General features: G+C 33.6%; 1 protein-coding gene across 1 annotated transcript; it reads left to right on the top strand.

Annotated features, from left to right (window-relative positions):
* The first annotated feature begins 8534 nt into the window (after positions 1 to 8534).
* Positions 8535 to 17593, top strand: LOC140055725 (phosphoribosylformylglycinamidine synthase-like). Its single transcript, XM_072101105.1, has 21 exons — positions 8535 to 8715; positions 8814 to 8952; positions 9253 to 9563; positions 10216 to 10324; positions 10833 to 10973; positions 11387 to 11640; positions 11994 to 12254; positions 12438 to 12668; positions 12834 to 13057; positions 13421 to 13552; positions 13805 to 13936; positions 14026 to 14437; positions 14585 to 14668; positions 14779 to 14934; positions 15196 to 15309; positions 15437 to 15588; positions 15701 to 15923; positions 16042 to 16248; positions 16394 to 16552; positions 16717 to 16872; positions 16981 to 17593. Exons 1-21 carry the CDS (start codon positions 8568 to 8570, stop codon positions 17301 to 17303), a joined length of 4068 nt encoding a protein of 1355 aa, XP_071957206.1. The 5' UTR covers positions 8535 to 8567; the 3' UTR covers positions 17304 to 17593.
* The last annotated feature ends 1569 nt before the right edge of the window (positions 17594 to 19162 follow it).

The following is a 19162-nucleotide window of genomic DNA, read 5'->3' as shown; positions in this document are numbered from 1 at the left end:
GTTCTGAACCTCTACTCATCCCGCAATCTTGTTTAGATTCCGCACCATGATCCCTCCAACCTTGCCCTGAGCCTGTGTCTGTTTCTCAACTTTGTTTTGAAGATACCGAGATTCTTCCAAGTCCCATTATTGATTTACCTAATGATACTCCTATTATTGAACCTATTATTGAACCTAATATTGAACCTATTATTGAACCTATTGTTGAACCTACTATTACTGAACTTTCACAGTCTGTTGAACCCATCCCTGATAACATGTGTAGGCCTACTACAAGTTTTTACAGCATATCCTAACTTTTTTCAGAAACATATTTCATCACTTTAAACAAGATAAATGTGTTTAGAAGTATTTAAAACATACAAATTTATCCTTGATTTGTAAAAATCCATCAAATATAACGTATTTTGAAAGTTAGAAAAGTATATTTAATTTCCTTAAAGAGCCAAGATCTTAGAACAGGAATGCTGTTCTATCTGTTGTCTTCCCCCACCTACCAGTGCAATGCTTGCCTGTATGCTTTGAATAGAAAACCGTTCAGGCGAAACAATCGCCTTCCGGTAAAGTTTAGCAGGCTAACTCTCTCTCGTGACTCCGGAGAGTTTACGGACGCAAAGCTCTATTTCCTATTCTCCCAATGTAAAGTTTAGCAGGCTAACTCTCTCGTGACTCTGGAGAGTTTGCGGACGCAAAGCTCCATCCCTATTCTTCCAATGTAAATGTGATGAATTGAGTATTGAGGGCGCTGCGTAGTCATTCTGTAATTGGAATACAGGTGACACTGTGTGATAAAAGACCGTGCGTAAGCAGAGCGGGTTTTTTGTTCGTTTTGTTGGCTCTCGCTATGTTACTACAGTTTTGGTTGAGAGTTTGTTTAAGCTATTGATATGTTCTTATTTTGTAAGTACTATGCTTAACTTGTATATGTATAAGCAACTGATTTACCATATGTTAACTATTAGCAGGCTAACTCTCCTGACTCTGGAGAGTTTACACACGCAGCGCAAAGCTCCTTTCATAAAGTTTAGTTTGGCAGGGCGACATGTGACATATGTATATTTTATTTTAATAATAATTCATGATCATTAGAAGATAATTATTAGGAAACTTATATTTTAAAGATGTGACCTATACCAATTCAAAATTACAATAATTACTATGTTTTGTTTTAAATTTAAAATGTGTTTATCGTGGACGACGTGTGAATATGTTTTTGACCCGGGCTTCCTTGTCCTTTGTCACTAATAATTGAGGCATATTTGCATATTTTAAAATAAATACGCAATAAAATTCATATAAATAAAATTATATTATATAATATATATTTTATATTATTATATATTAAAATGTATTTTATCTATTATTAAGTATTTCAAAAATAAGCACAGATGCCGGTGGTGAGCAAAATATGCGCACTAAAAATAACATTGGAAAACACCCACCCTATAGTTTCAAAACACAATCGCATTTCACAAGGTTAAAATAAAAGGTGATGCAATTATTTTGTTATCAATCAGGCTTTTTATTTATATTATACTCTCCAAAATTTATTTTCTGCGATTAAAATTATAATTTTAATAAAAATATATTTTCCGTAAAATAATCTAATTAATTTAGTATTAGTATAAGACTAACATCATTTCTTTTCAAAACTACACTGAAAATCTCCAACGAAAATGTCAACGATAATACACACATGGATAAGTAGCCTGCTACCAACATTGGGCGCAACGCGACAGGCCCCAGTTTTTAGCGGGTTTTGACTATAGTTCACGCACAATTTTACTGATATAGAAAAGATTATTTAAGTTCAGTTTATTGGGGTTAGATTGATTTTTAAGAGTTTAATTGATTATTTTGCGGTTAGGTCTAGGAATGGCCTAAGCCTCTCCCTATTTTATTTATGGGCCTGGCTGTCCGAGTCCATCGTCTGTCCTGCGATTGTTTTAAACAAACATGGTAACAGACCTACCTACCTACTGGCCTAGATTTAACAAATCAAAAGATATCTCTTTTTGTTTTACCCTTTCTTTACACCACCAGTACATTTACACATTACTGATATCATCTATTATATTCTGTATAATGGTTTCCACCCATTATGCCTTTTGTTCTTCAAATTTCTTTTCATAGGAGTCTACAATTAACAATAGGTCTGTAGGCCTAGTTCATTTCCTTTAATGTTTATTGGATTCTGTTCTTTGTTCATTATATTGTCTATCTAAAAAATTAGCAGGCACAGAATAATAAAAACACATTAAAGTGAAATTAATTATTAATTATATTTAGGTACTTAATGAATATTTTGATTATTTTTCAACATGTAAATTGACTAATTGAAATGCGTTCTTTTGTCAAATAAGTTGACTCTTGTACTAATAGGCCTATTGTTAAATAATATTTATTTATTTTACTTACTCTGGATGCACCTTCATTCAAGAAGTGTGCCACTGTTTCAAAAGTGTAGCTTCCAAATAAATTATTATATTATATGTAAAAAAAAGTGGAGTAAAGTTACTTTAGGTAACTAATTATAAAAGGCATTCATTTTAAATGTGTTATAATTATAGCTAATTCTTTATTTTGTTATTTACTTTATTGATATTAAAAATAAACTTCCAACAGCAAGGAATTATTTAATTACTTATGTGTACACATTGAGAATGCCATAGATATATTATAGTGAAAATATCTCTATGAGAATCCCTACCAACTGTACTATCTTCAGACTAGCCAGCAAGTTTGGAATAGCCAACATGCATTTGAGCAGTGGGGTATGTGTAATAATTAGAATAGCCACAAGGATATCTCAGAAAAATTAGATATTTTATCATAACTTTTGAACTACTGGAAAGATTTTGTTGCAAAAAAATCTATAATAATTCTTCAAAAAATTCAAGACTATAGCAATCAACTTAATAACGAAAAAGTTATTGTGAATATTACTGAAATTGTGTCCAGGCAGAATGAGTTTATATCACACTTCCTGTTCACCAAGATAAATTAAACAGATACGATTTTAATCCTTTTTTTTTCCACTTTGACTGGTGACTCTACTTGTAATGTTTGATATTTTGTGTTTTTGCTCCTGGAGGTAGCAATTTAAGTTAGGGGAGGATGTAACCCTGTCATGTTTTAGACATGTTTTCTTTTCCTTTACTTTTTATTATTTTCCAATGTACCTACAATGTAATGCAGCTGGGTGCAGTGGGTGGGCAAGATTGTTTATCAATATAGCATTAAGATGTTTGCATTATATTGCTTTTCCTTGGAACTGCATATGTTTTAATCATTTTGTTAATTAATCCTTTTAAGAATTCTCTTTGTTCTGTTTTAATCTTCTTACATGTTTATCTATTTAAATGGGAGGTCCTAAATTTGGGAATTGACCAATCGGTCAATTTACCCCTCTTGAGTTTTGCCTAGTAACAAGAATGGACCAATAGGGGTAAACCTTGTTTGACAATTTTGGATGACATTAGGGTATGTTTTGGGAGATTTCTTTCTCTTTGCCTCTTGCCATCGGACGTGCTGGACACTCCAACTTTAATTAAATTTCAACTTTATATACTTTTACATTTCGAACAACGTTGAGTTCGAGAACCTATTTGAAAGTACTGAAAGACATATATATATATATTATATACGGTATACTAAAAGAGTACTAAGTTTAAAGTACAATTCAAGTTAAAGAAGATTGTGATATTTACACGTTGTACAGTTTGTACACTTAAAGTTTTGAAGTTATTTTTATTACACTCAACATGGTGGTATACCTCCATGCACTCAATGAGGATATTGGCTCTCTATTTTAGGTGAGTGATGTGCATACTTTTATCATTATTTTGGGCAGACTTGATGCCTGATCTAATACTTTAAATTAAGTTTTGTATTGAATTGTTTTAGTTGTTTTAGTATTTAGACTGTACTGTGTGATTTAGTTTATCTTTTAATCTTCCATTGTGCTATTACAATTGTAGTATTGTTGCTTGAGTGCAATCAAGCAAGAGGAGATTAATTAGCAAAAGATAAATGACCCTATGGATGGATAGTTTTGCTTTATGTACACGTTAACTTACGATCAAATAACAGTTTTCTCTTCGCAACTTGTACAATGTAATTTAGAAAACTACAACAATTTTTTAATAAACATAGGCCTATACATCATACAACGTACATTTCTAGAAACAAATTTTTCAAAACTTTCTATTATTTTAAAGTCGAAGATAGCCAGGTCTCGGGTCCATTCTATTGTTGCCACAGATTGATATCTTCATCAGTACTTCTATGAATGGATGATTATAGGTGGGAACACGAACGCTAGTTGATCATACCCTGTAGGCTACCGTTTGATCATACGAATGTGGAAACCACCTCACGATGTTTACAGTCGATACTGTTGAATGGATATGCACACTCCAATAAACACACACATTTTCATATTTACTGTCATTAAAAATATTCAATTGGTTTACAAATTCTTTGTTCTGTATCTCGGATAACATATTTCGTAGATATTTGGAGCCTCCTATAGTCATTTTTAATCAAATCAATTGAAAGGTTCGCAACTCGCGTCGTTCATGATTTTAAATGAGTCAATAATCGTAATTGTGTAAATATTTTTTATTACGAATGATATTATAGAATAAATGTATCATTTCTTCATTCGATTATAATTAGTATTACTTTATTATTATGCAATTATTATATCATTCAATGACATTATTAATTCTTCGTATCAACCTTTTGACTCACTTACTAAATTATTGGTGGCGCTCTTCAAAATCATCAGACCGTACCGAACCATAGTCAATAGAAAGTAAACTTTTCTCTATGACCGAACACATGTGGATTAAATAATGTTTACGCTCGCGGAGAGAGTAGTAGGCCTACACAGTATTTGTTTGCAAGCTTAGCCCCGTTCTAAACATACTGTAAGTTGGTTTCATTTTCTGTTTGTGTGTTAAATTATTGATATATCATTGATTACTTGTTGTGTATCTGTTTTTTGATTAGTGCTCTTTCTGATGACTACAATTTAGGCTAGGCCTAATGGGCAGGTAAGCCTAGCTAGCTAGGCCTAGGGTAGGCCCTTTTATTTAGAACGGACTACTTATAAAATGAACGATGGAAGTGCGGGAATGATGTTGTCGACTAGGCTAGGCCTACTAAATAAAAACCAGGCTCATGTTTTTTTGACGTAAACGCCGAGTTACATATAAATATAGCCTAGCATATATTTATAGAAAGAACCTGGTCCTAGATAGCCTATAATATATGGGCAATCTTGTACTTTTTTAGGATAAAATTAATTAATTAAAACCAGTTTCGACAGTCTTAGCCAAGCCAAGAAGCTCTTGAAAAAAGCTATTGAAAAATCTTCTCTATAAATTAGTTTTCAACTTTCTACCACCTAGTGACTGATAAATTGTCTAAACTGTTGTTTTCTCAACATGGAGATGTAATTTTTATTGTCAAAGTCAATATTATAAGCGGGATATTAAGTGTTTTTTTCATGTTGAGGATCTTAGGCTCAAGCAAGAACAATTGATACACCAGCTTTCTATTGTTCAAGTAAGTACACAAGCTTTTTCCGCCAAATTTCAAACAAAGCTAACAATGGAAAACCAGTGGCCTAGCTATGGTCATATAAAAGCTCCAAGCATTCTAGATATAACAAACTCTAGCTTTTATGGCTTTGCATATGATGAACTTAGAAGTCATTTTGATAGGCTTGCATTTGAAACATCGACTCCTGATAATATTGATCTATTCAGAAAATTAAGCTATGATTATGAAAGGAAATAAAAAAAGACGAGCTAAATATTGAAACAGCGCCGTTAATTGAAGAAATAACACTCAACGATTACAGTCGGAATTGTAAATCCTCTGAGTTTGTGATTACTTATTGTGCATCTGTTTTTTTTATTAGTGCTCTTTCTGATGACTACAATTTAGGCTAGGCTTAATGGGCTAGGTAAGCCTAGCTAGGCCCTTATTTAGGACGGACAACTTATAAAATGAACGATGAAAGTGCGGGAATGATGTTGTCGACTAGGCCAGGCCTACTAAATAAAAACCAGGCTCATGTTTTTTTGGCGTAAACGCCGAGTTACATATAAATATAGCCTAGCCTATATTCATAGAAAGAACCTGGTCCTAGATAGCCTAATAATATATGGGCAATCTTGTACTTTTTTAGGATAAAATTAATTAATTAAAACCAGTTTCGACTTAGCCAAGCCAAGAAGCTCTTGAAAAAAGCTATTGAAAAATCTTCTCCATAAAATAGTTTTCAACTTTCTACCACCTAGTGACTGATAAATTGTCTAAACTGTTGTTTTCTCAACATGGAGATGTAATTTTTATTGTCAAAGTCAATATTATAAGCAGGATATTAAGTGTTTTTTCATGTTGAGGATCTTAGGCTCAAGCAAGAACAATTGATGCACCAGCTTTCTATTGTTCAAGTAAGTACACAAGCTTTTTCCGCCCAATTTCAAACAAAGCTAACAATGGAAAACCAGTGGCCTAGCTATGGTCATATAAAAGCTCCAAGCATTCTAGATATAACAAACTCTAGCTTTTATGGCTTTGCATATGATGAACTTAGAAGTCATTTTGATAGGCTTGCATTTGAAACATCGACTCCTGATAATATTGATCTATTCAGAAAATTAAGCTATGATTATGAAAGGAAATAAAAAAAGACGAGCTAAATATTGGAACAGCGCCGTTAATTGAAGAAATAACACTCAACGATTACAGTCAGAATTGTAAATCCTCTGAGTTTGTGAAAGCAATTGATTGTTCAACTCAAACACCTAAATAATGGGACCAGATCCCATCACTAAAGCTGAAAATAAAGCAAACTGATGAGAAAGTTTCTGAATTAAAACAACAGCTACACTAATTCAAGAAATCCATTCAAATTTTGTTCACCTTAGTAAAGCTTTTAAAGAAATGAGTGAAAGAAACTGGTCTCTTGAGCAACAAATTCTTAGTTTACAGAATATTGCAAGTGAACCTGGATTTGAACTACCTAAAAAGTTGGGTAATTGCTAAACTGCGCAAACACTGCGCAAACAACAAAAAAATTAATATTGATTAAAACACAACTAGACCTGTATAGGGAGACAATTTATGAGGAAAAAATATAAAATTCCTTTAAGTTTGACTTTTTTTGGGTGAAAAACTTCAATTTTTGGGAAAATTACTGATTTCACAGCGCAAACCTCCAAAAAAAGCTGCGCAAACCTCCTTTAAATCAATTAATATTGATTAAAACACAACTAGACCTATATAGGGAGACAATTTATGGGGAAAAAATTTAAAATTCCTTTAAGTTTGCCTTTTTTTGGGTAAAAAACTTCAATTTTTGGGAAAATTACTGATTTCACAGCGCAAACCTAAAAAAAAAGCTGCGCAAACCTCCTTTAAATCAATTAATATTGATTAGATAACAACTAGAACTATATAAGGAGACAATTTATGGGAAAACAAATTTGAAATTCCTTTAAGTTTCCTTTTTTTTGGGTGAAAAACTTCAATTTTTGGGAAAATTATTGATTTCACAGCGCAAACAACAAAAAAAGCAATACCCAAAAAGTTTGTATCTAAACCTATTCTATACTGTAAATAAAATGGCATTAGCACAATCTCAAGTAACACGTTTGATGTGCTTGGTGATACCGTACAACAACCACCATCTAACCTTGCCACATCGACTCTGAAGCTACGCGAATTACAGATCACTCTAGTACTCAAGCTCTACAAAGTCTAAATTGGATGAACTTAGATGAAATATTATATGTAAATGAAGCTATTGTTATGTTTAAGATTATGAACAACCTTGCACCTCCATATTTAATAAAAATAAATTCAATATCAAAAACAATTACTATAATATTAGAACTAAGCCAAATTTAATAGTACCAAAACCAAAAACGTAGCTTATCATATAGAGGTGCCAAGGTTAGGAATGAGCTAAATGAAGATATTAAAAATGTGAACAGTGTCTCTCTTTTTAAGAAACTGTTAACTGCTAATTTCATGTAGCTTTATTTAAATGTAGTGTATTATTTAATTTTATAGTTAGTAAGTGTACGCTTGTTTTATTTTATTTCATTGTAATTGTTTGGAATGAGCTAAATGAAGATATTAAAAATGTGAACACTGTCTCTCTTTTTAAGAAACTGTTAACTGCTAATTTCATGTAGCTTTATTTAAATGTACTGTAGTGTATTATTTAATTTTATAGTTAGTAAGTGTACCCTTGTTTCATTTTATTTCATTGTAATTGTTTTTTTTTTTTTTTTTCTCTTTTGATAGTAATTAAGGTCTTTTTACATTTATTTTTGTTGGTGTTTTCCTTTAAACACGGTCTTACTGAAAAACAACTTTCAGTTGAAGTTAAGTATCCGTGATTAAATAAAGCTTATTATTATTATTATTATAAGTCATATACTTTATAGTTATACTTTTTTAGTGTAAACATCAATAATAATAAATAATAATATATAAAATAATATAGATCTAATATTTAATAATTTATTTTTTTAAAGAATATGACTATCATTACTCGGTTTTATAAAAGTCCGGCATTACTCCCAGGGGCTTCAAATGTTTTGTGGAAGAAATTAGCAAAGCAGTTGGAAAATTCTAAATTGCAAGATTTAAAAACGGAAATTTGTTTTAATGTGGAAGTAAACGGAGGTAGGTACTCTTCCTTTCTAATTTAAATTTTAATAAATTGTTTTGCCAAACTAATATTATTTTGAAAATGTCAATTAAACTGTGTATTATTTTCATAGATTGCCTCAGTGGTGAAGAACAGAAGAAAATACAATGGATCTTAGGTACCCCTTTTGAAGAATTTAGCCTGCTGACCAAGTCAATCATAGTTGAAGATGATCAAGAACCTGATGGACTTCTGATTGAAATTGGGCCTAGGTCAGAAAATGTTTTTTAATTAACAAATTACCCTTCTTGTCTAGTCGTACAGTGTTAGTGTCGGTTTCAGTTGAGAATAAGTATTAATAAATAATACTGTATGTTTTGTTATTCGGTAGGTAATATCTGAAAAAGTAAAAGTCATAATTTTTGTTGTTCAACAAGGTAATAGGCATAAATTAAGAAAGGTGGGCATAAACATGCATGGCAGAATATGTTGACTGTATATTTAATATCATGGGCATTACATTACACTATCTACTGTATATGATATAATAAGTTTAATTTTTATACACACAGGTTGAACTTCTCTACGGCCTGGTCAACAAATGCTGTCTCAATCTGCCAATCGGCTGGAATCAACCATGTGACTCGTATTGAGCGTTCTATTCGCTATCTTATAAACGTAGCCGACGATCATGGCATTGCTGCGTCTATCAGCCCCGAGGAAGAGAAGCTACTGGTAGCCGTACTTCACGATCGTATGACGGAATGTCACTACCACGAACCAATCAGCAGCTTTGAAATTAAAGCTAAACCAGAAGAAGTCTTTGAAATTGATGTTATAGGTGAAGGGAAAGTTGCTCTGGAAAAGGCAAACAAAGAATTAGGTGATTGTAGTACTCTCAATCATGTTCCCCAAGTATAGATGAACTTTGAACTGTGTTAAACTCCTGTGTTTTTTAATTCTATTTCAGTTTTTTCTATTATTAACTTAACTTTAAAATTAATATAGGTAACTTTGTGTTGATACTGTATATCATTATATTATGATTAAAGTCCCATTTCCTACGTTTTTAGATCTAATTATAGGTCACAAACTACATTTAATGTAAAAATAAATATGTATGCGATAACTTTTTCGTCTTTAAAACTGTTAAAAATTTGAAAAATAAATTGATTCTAATCATTTAGAGACTTTCTATAAATCATAACATGCATTGTGCATGTGTATTGTTTCTTTCTTTTTATCATAATTTACCATAAAACAGAAAAGACAAGGCAAAAATTGTAGGGAATAGGTCTTTAACATTACATTTAGCTTAACATCCAACATGATTTCATATTCTTTTAAGTGTGTTCTAGTAACCAGTTAATATTACTGTACAGTAATTATTTAATCGGTCTGTGGATACATTGTTCATTTAAGAATTCATTGTTATTGAATTTATAAACCAAAGCTTATCATGACCAATAAATGGTTGATGAAGATTTCTATTATTAATATTGCATTATAAACATTTTGTATTATTCTTACTGCAGGACTTGCCTTTGATACGTGGGACATAGACTTTTACACCAACATGTTTATTGAAAAGGTTAAACGGAATCCAACAAGTGTTGAACTCTTTGACTTGGCTCAGTCTAACAGGTACAAAGCACTTTAGTTTTAGTCGCATGAAGTTTTACCATCTGTGAATGATGGTCATGAATATTTATTTACATTCTTTACTGTCTTGTAAAAGTAATATCTTTATTTAATACAAACCTAAATTATTGAAAATACAATATTGCAATGCTGTGAGTTTATCAGTGATTGGATAGAGATATAAATAGAATATGCTAAATAGCTAAATCAAAATGAGGTAAAAATAAAGTAAATGAAGTAAAACAGTCAAAAAGAACAAAGATACCATCTGCCTCAATATATACCTGAAAAAAAAAACAGGTGAAAAACAATTGTGGCATTGTCTATTTGCCTTCTAGCCTAAAATAAAGTAAAATAGTATTTGTAACCATGGATAATCCTAAGACATAGACCATTCTTTACTTAAATTCTTTTCATCTATGCAACATTTCTCAGCTTTCATTACTGTATTTAGAAATTCCTGAAAATATTCCCACAAATGGTTTTTTCTTGCTTTCTGTCTTCTTTCTAGTGAGCATAGTCGTCATTGGTTTTTTAAGGGTAAGATGGTAATCGATGGAGAAGAAAAAGATCATTCTTTATTCAAGATGGTGATGTCAACGCAAGCTACCAGCAATGATAACAACGTCATTAAATTCTCGGATAACAGCAGGTATCTTAACATTTTACGTGGCTTTTATATTTATATCCATATTTTCCGAATCGAATCACGATATAGTTCACTGGAATGGTGTCTATGACTCTTGTATAAATCTTGTTGTGCTGGACAGAATTAGGCATTATACCTGAAATTATTAGTTCTAGAGGGTGTCATGAAATAGCCCATAAAATACTACAGGCATAATTTCCATCGTAAATGATATTTATTCACATTTTGTTGAACCACAAAGTATTGCCTAAAGCTCTGTCTACACTATCAACTTTTATGTAAAAAAATGTGATGTGCCCATATATGGATATGATGATGTCATATCACTACCATATTTGGGGACAGACAGAGCTTTAAATGTTGTCAATGAACCTATACTGTTTTTTCTCACTTTGATGACTTTACTTGATTTTCAGTGCAATCAAAGGCCATAAGGTCAAAGTTCTCAAACCAGCCAATCCCGGGTCAGCAAGTGTGATGGAGGAATCTGAACCACTCAGGCATATCATCTTCACAGCAGAGACCCATAACTTTCCAACTGGGGTTGCACCTTTCCCAGGGGCTACAACTGGTACTGGGGGTAGGATACGTGATGTTCAGGCTGCAGGGAAGGGGGCACATGTAGTGGCTGGCACTGCAGGCTACTGTTTTGGAAATTTGAACATTCCAGGTAAATTATATAAATCTAAAAATTAGATTTTGTAGTCCTTATGAAAATTGATGTCAGACTTTACTCGCTCAAAAATCAAAATAAATACAAATATAACAGAAAATAAAACATAACAAATATACAAATATAAAGGATAAACCTTATCAAAGATTTGCAAAGTAACAACAATTAAAAGATATTCATTTACTGGCACTTATATGTATAAATAGAGTATGGGATGAAAGATATTAAGTAACGCATGCAGTGAACAGGCATAATTGCTTGCTTAATTACATAATTTTGCTTTTTATAAATGTTATATATTCAGTGTAATTAATTATTTATTATCATTGATTGAACATTTGTTTAAACAGGGTATGACCTTCCATGGGAGGACAAAAATATGGTTTATCCTAGCAACATGGCGCCTGCTCTGTCGGTTGCTGTAGAGGCCAGCAACGGTGCATCTGACTACGGCAACAAGTTTGGTGAACCCGTTCTAACCGGTTTCTCTCGTTCATTTGGCATGATGCTTACTGAGAGCGACAGAAGAGAGTGGGTCAAGCCCATTATGTTCAGCGGGGGTATTGGGATGCTTGAGAGTATGCATGCGACTAAAGACGAAGCAGAAAAAGGTTTGTTAAACAAACTAAATACAACACCATAAAAAATACTGTACTTCTTATTATTGTTGTCTCCACATAGATATTATATGTCTGTCATATAAAATAATATTATAGTAACCTGATAAAATATTTTGTTTTTATTTCTCCATTGAAAACTAATTATTGACTGATGAATAATTTTTTACCATGCAGGAATGAAAATTGTAAAACTTGGTGGACCAATCTATCGCATCGGAGTCGGTGGGGGCGCTGCATCTTCCATTCAAGTTCAAGGTGACAATACAGAAAAACTGGACTTCGAAGCCGTGCAGCGCGGTGATGCGGAGATGGAACAGAAACTAAACCGAGTTATAAGGGCGTGCATTGAGATGGTTGATACAAACCCTATATGTAGTATACATGATCAAGGAGCTGGAGGCAATGGTGAGTTTGCATGCAATGTGCTTATTTTTATTATTTTACTAAGTACAGTAGCACCCCTCATTTGGGACATCCCTATTAAGGGGACACTTTGTCAGACAAATGTACTTATTTTTATGTCAAACTATGGCTAACATCTGACCAATTAAATCATTTTTTTGTGTACAGGTAATGTTTTAAAGGAGATATGTGAACCTGCAGGTGCTCTAATAAAAGCTAAGGAATTCCAACTAGGTGATCCAACCATCAACACCTTAGAACTATGGGGTGCAGAATACCAGGAGTCCAATGCCATACTAATACGATCTGAGGATCAAGAAAAACTTCAAGATATTTGTGACAGAGAGAAATGTCCAGCTGTTTTTGTTGGTGACATTACAGGTGATGGGAAGGTAATATTTGGATGATTTTTTTTACCTACTTTATTCTAAATTTTTTTAGTGGAGCTGTTGCTTGGTGGTTTAACATGCTTGCCTTCCAATTCCAAGGTCAAGGGTTCAATCAAGGTCAAGGGTTGTAACTCACGACTCTTTCAACTTCACTCCCTAAGCCTGAAATAAAACTTAGTTTATAAGCACGATAAACTATAAAATATTTTATCCATCCTGTAATTGGCAAGTTTGTGCTTACTGTGGGATAAGTATGAAAAAACGCATTTAAATACTACAGTGTTACTAATTTTGAAGAATGCCTTTTCATGCACAGATAGAGTGCATAAGAGTTTTGCAATACAAAAATATTTTGTTTTGTTTCAGATTCGTCTTGAGGTGGAAAAGAAAGTGGAAGCTGGTAAGGGTGATGCAGAACCTCCAAGCATAAAAAGAACAGCACTTACTTATCCAGTTGATCTCCAACTTGAATGGGTTCTTGGGAAGATGCCGCAAAAGGTATGATGGAGACTTGATAGTAGAGTAGTGTCGGTAATAAGTTTGAACCATACCATGAATGCATCAGTGGTGTAATGGTAGTATGTCTGCATATCAAGCAGAAGATTCCAGGTTCAAATCTCAGCTGAGGTCACCTTTTCTCAATCTCACAGATTTCATCATAAATAACCATTGAAAATAATTATGTGTTATAATAATAGTGTCTCTTTCTGTCTGTAAAATTATATAGAATTATATTTTTTTTTCTCTCAGGTTTTCAAGTATGATCGATGTAAACCAAAACTTAAGCAGTTAACACTACCTGATGGGTTGACTGTCCGATGTGCACTCGACCGTGTTCTGCGTCTACCTTCAGTAGCCAGTAAAAGATTTTTGACTAATAAGGTAAAGATCTGTTTATCTTTAATATTGCATAATTTATTTGTGTGAAGGAATATGGAAAGTGTATAACCAGGATATATTGTTTCTGTTAGGTTGATCGTGCTGTCACGGGCCTGATAGCCCAGCAGCAATGTGTAGGCCCCCTGCACACACCACTCGCTGATGTTGCTGTTATCGCACTCTCCCACTTTGAAACTGTAGGCTCAGCTACAGCCATTGGAGAGCAGCCTATTAAAGGGTTAGTCGATCCTGGCTGTGGTGCCAGGATGTCTGTAGGAGAAGCCCTTACCAATCTTGTGTTTGCTAGGGTCTCCGATCTTAAAGATGTCAAATGTAGCGGTAACTGGATGTGGCCAGCGAAGCTTCCTGGTGAGGGTGCTGCATTGTATGATGCATGCGAGGCTATGTGCGAGGTGATGGGCAAGTTGGGTGTTGCTGTGGATGGTGGGAAGGACTCTTTGAGTATGGCTGCCAGGATAGGCTCTGAAACGATCAAAGCTCCAGGTTAGACATTTCATGCTTGTTAATAACTAGTATAGAGTCTGATGTACAATATTGTGAATTATTTTAATAAGTTAAGCTTGAATACACTAATACACTTCTTTACTCCATTTACTTACTAATAATGAAATATCAATTACAATTTTTTAGGTGCATTGGTTGTGTCTGTGTATGTGGCATGCCCAGATATTACTGCAACTGTGACCCCTGACCTTAAATGTCCAGACAGTAAAGGTAAAGTGAATATAACATTGCACATTTTGTTAGGTACAATTAAATTAACTACCTAAACAAACAAAAAATATAATATATTTATAAACAAGACTTTACATATTCTATTTCAGGGACTTTGCTCTGGGTTTCATTTGGTAAAAGGCATAACCGGTTAGGTGGTAGTGCCCTCGCTCAGTGCTATAATCAACTCGGACAATCCTCGCCTGATCTCGATGAACCGGAAACGTTTGTAAGGGCTTTCAACACAACGCAAAATCTTATCAAAGGTAGTCATTTTCATAGACTTATTAATTAGACGTTTACAATAAATTCATTTACTTGTAGTTATAATATAAAGCGCTGTCTACACTATCAAACTAGTTTGACAAAAAAATGTGATGCGCCTAAATAGGGTAGTGAAATTCCCAAAAATGGTAGTGATATGATATCATGTCCATATATGGACATATCACATCACATAAAGTTTGATAGTGTAGACAGAGCTTTAGAGATATGAATTCAACTTTGTCTTTTGTATCCTTTTGTAGATAGAAAAATATCAGCTGGTCATGATATTAGTGATGGCGGTATTGTAACAACATTATTAGAAATGGCGTTTTCTGGGAATTGTGGTATTGACGTCAAACTTTCCGAACCTGATGGTAAGCATTATGCTATCTCTATAAATGCCTCGAATGGATCTGTAAAGTGTCATTTTAATCTTTCATATAGTTCCAGAACCTCTGGTAAGCAATAATACATTGTAAGACTTTATATATTTATTTTCAGTAACTGCAATTGATATTCTGTTTGCTGAAGAAGTAGGGCTGGTGTTAGAAGTAACAGCTAATGCTAGTGAGGACATTTGTAGACAGTTCAGTGACAATAATGTCCTTTGTTCTCTAATTGGTCACTCTAGTGGATCAGGTCAAGGGTCAATGGTAAGTTTTTGTTTTTTTTAAATGGAAGCAATATTTGAACATTTATTTACGATCATTTATCATTTATGATGGTTTTTAGAATGAATCTGAATATTTTACATGTAAATTATAGGTTGTCATCTCGGTAAATGAGAAAGAAGTCTTGAATGAAAAGATGACTGTTCTTAGAGACGTGTGGGAAGAGACTAGTTTTCAACTGGAAAAACTACAAGCAAATCCAGAGTGTGTTGAAGTGGAGCAACGCAATTTAGCAAATAGAACAGCACCACCATTTAAATTAACCTTTGACCCTGTTGCAACAAATTTGAATTCTGTTAAAAAGGGATGCTCTAAAGGTTAGAACCAATTTTGGAATATTGATTATCTTGTTCTGAATTTTAATTTGTTAAAGTAATACGAGTTAAATTTGGCTCATTAGTTACCATATACATAATCATAATTGGCCTTCCATAGATGGAATGAAACCAAAGGTTGCTGTGATCCGTGAGGAAGGCAGTAATGGAGATCGAGAGATGAGTTCAACACTACACATGGCTGGCTTTGAAACATGGGACGTCAATATGCAAGATTTAGCTTGCGGGAAAGTCACCCTCGATCAATTCCGTGGAGTAGTTTTTGTTGGTGGCTTCAGTTTTGCAGACGTTTGTGGTTCTGCAAAAGGTATACTTTTCTGATTGCACTTTTTGTAGCATAGCAAAAATACATGCGGGAGCAGTAACCAAGTATTATACTAGTATTAGACAGATAGTAACCTAAATAAATATTTATTCTAGTTTATTTAAATAATGTTTATTAATCATTTTAGGTTGGGCAGCAACTATTTTGTTCAACCCAGCTGTGCGTGCTCAGTTTGATGCATTTAGAGCAAGGAAAGACACTTTCTCACTGGGTGTATGCAATGGCTGCCAACTAATGGGCCTGCTAGGCTGGGTTGCTCCAGATGTCACCAAGGAGCTTACTACAGGTAAGGTATCATGAGGTATATTTAGTAAGTAGTGTAGTGGTAGTAGGACACCGGTGTAAAGCATGTAATGCCTCTTTGACAAGTAAAAAGAAAATATGAACTACTTTTTGATATCCATTTGTTGACAGACTGTTTATTATGAATTATTTGTTATTGTCTTTTAGACGCAGCATCAGCTCAGCAAGGAGTCCATCTTGCTCATAATCTTTCCGAGCGTTTTGAGTCTCGTTTTGTTGCTGTAAAGATTAATGAAAGCCCTGCTTTAATGCTGAAAGGAATGGAAGGCTCTGTGCTTGGTGTCTGGACACAGCATGGAGAAGGTTAGATATTGATACCTCTTGATAATGATGGATGCTTAGTACAAACTTATATTTTAATTTAACTAAAAATGTTATTAAATTTACTCAACTCAAATTGTTTCTCTCTAGGGCACATGAAGTTTTCTAACAAAGAAACAAAAGACACAGTTCTGTCTGAAAATCTTGCACCAGTGCGCTTTGTCGATGACAAAGGAGAAGTGACAACTGAATACCCGTTGAACCCCAATGGCTCACCCAATGGCGTAGCGGCAATTTGCTCCGCAGATGGCCGTCATCTGGCGATCATGCCTCATCCAGAGCGTACAACTTTGACGTGGCAATGGCCATGGATGCCGCAAGATTGGCGGGAGACATTACAAGCGTCACCGTGGATGAAGATGTTCCAAAATGCTTGTTCATGGTGCTTGGAGACGTCGGAGGCAGATAGATAATAATATTGCTTATACATGGGATATATTTTAAAAAAATAATATCTTGTTGGTGGTGCTTCAGAGGCAGATACTATTGCTTTATGCATGAAAATGGGATATAATTATATACTGTATAAATGTGTTCCTCTTCTCAACAATATTATTTATTGAGGCTTAATTTCAGCAATATATATTTTTTTTCTCTTTTGTGGGGGCAACCCACTTTTATTGCAATGATAAACAACAATATGGTGAAGGTTACAGTATATATGTCTGTCTATCTATCTATTTATCAATGAATATTTAAGTGATATTACGCAGACAGAGGAAGATTATGTAAAATATTTTGAAATTGTGTTGAAGTCTAGATAAAACAAACATGTATACAGAGAAAATTTATATTACAGAGCTAAAACGATATAAAGATTGATATTCAGTATTAAAAAGAGTTTCGATATAATATAAATAAATATGATAAAATGGTATATTGCATTATAAGATTATGTTTTGTTTGGGTACTTTTATAAAATTGTATAGTTTTACATTTTGAACATAATATTGCTTTTATTAATTAAATTTTTTTAAATAGTTCTATCTTAAATAAATTCCAAGTGATAATCCGTTTGCTTGTTTTATAAATAATGCAAGATTTGTAAATACTAAATGTAAATAAAGAGATGAGTTCATTAACAAGCGTGTTCTGAGTTCCTATAATTATGTCTTACCACTCGGGGAAACCTGACCGTAATGTTTCATTAGTCGGAATACATTTAACCGATCAGTTTACGGAACTTCCTCAAATCTGATTGAATGCTGTTACAGGTGTACAACATATGTTTTTCACTTTCTATTTCTATACAACACTTTTTGCAACAATCACTTTTATTAAGATTCCACTTCTTTAAGTTTTTTCACGCTGCTGCTCTAGCCCGCTACGTCATACGAGATAACTCATTCATTAGATGAAATCAAGCAGCAGTATAATACTACACTTTGACATTTTTGTTAAAATGGAAACTCGACTATAATTTATAGGTATTGAATCCAAAAAAACGGCTGGGAAAAGAGTCTAATAACAAATCCCAAAGCATTTCTGGTATTTATGAGTCCCATGATATTACATGGGTACTATAATTCACTGTCAGATAATCATTGAATTATTATCAAAACAGTCCATTGAAGTTTTTTTTTGTAAAAGGATAAGTATCTAGGCTTGATGAAGTGACCCCCCAGACTTGACCTTAGCAATAAAAATAAGCAAGCAGCGTTTTTTGTAAGAAATATTCTTGTCTTGTCTAAACTCTTTCCTCCACTCTTCTACAGATTTTGTTTTTTTTTTCTTTATCATCTTTCACTTTTTCCACTTTGTAATCAAATTTGTGAGCGGTTAGAATTTTAAGTTTTGTAGTTATTTCCTTTTCTAGTTCATCAAGTGCGTTTTTACTTGCGGAGGACACACGTGATTGGGTTGACATGATGATGACATCATCAGGAAGCATGTCTTGCAAGGAATGAACAAGTAGGTGTAAACACTTCTCGTCTCTGGGAAGTTAAAAGATAGTTAAGAGAGTGAGTGAGTTTAATCTAGCACAACCTGAACGCTTTAATCGAACTTTAATGAATATGTTAGGTATACACTCGAAGGCGAAAAGAAGGAAAGCTGGAGTCGCTATATCAGTGCTTTGGTTCATGCTTACAACTGTATGAAGCATGACAGTACAGGTTTCTCACCTTATTTTCTGATGTTCGGACGAGAGGCGAGACTTCCTGTTGACTTACGGCTTGGAATTAGCCCAGATGGATTTGGTAACGCTGACCCCATAAAGTACGTCAACGATCTGAGAGACCAACTATCGCTTGCCTATCAAATGGCATCTGAA

Source organism: Antedon mediterranea, chromosome 7, assembly GCF_964355755.1.
Source record: "Antedon mediterranea chromosome 7, ecAntMedi1.1, whole genome shotgun sequence".
NCBI classification, from domain to species: domain Eukaryota; kingdom Metazoa; phylum Echinodermata; class Crinoidea; order Comatulida; family Antedonidae; genus Antedon; species Antedon mediterranea.
Note: the sequence above shows the minus strand (reverse complement) of the source record. Positions and strands in the feature narration are given on the sequence as shown.

What these genes read in the sequence shown, in the direction of transcription:
- LOC140055725 (XM_072101105.1), top strand. Translation starts at nt 8,568, where the DNA reads ATGACTATCATTACTCGGTTTTATAAAAGTCCGGCATTACTCCCAGGG. An exon ending in AAAGGCAAACAAAGAATTAG is followed by an intron (nt 9,564 to 10,215) that starts GTGATTGTAGTA and finishes TTCTTACTGCAG; the next exon opens with GACTTGCCTTTGATACGTGG. An exon ending in CACCAAGGAGCTTACTACAG is followed by an intron (nt 16,553 to 16,716) that starts GTAAGGTATCAT and finishes ATTGTCTTTTAG; the next exon opens with ACGCAGCATCAGCTCAGCAA.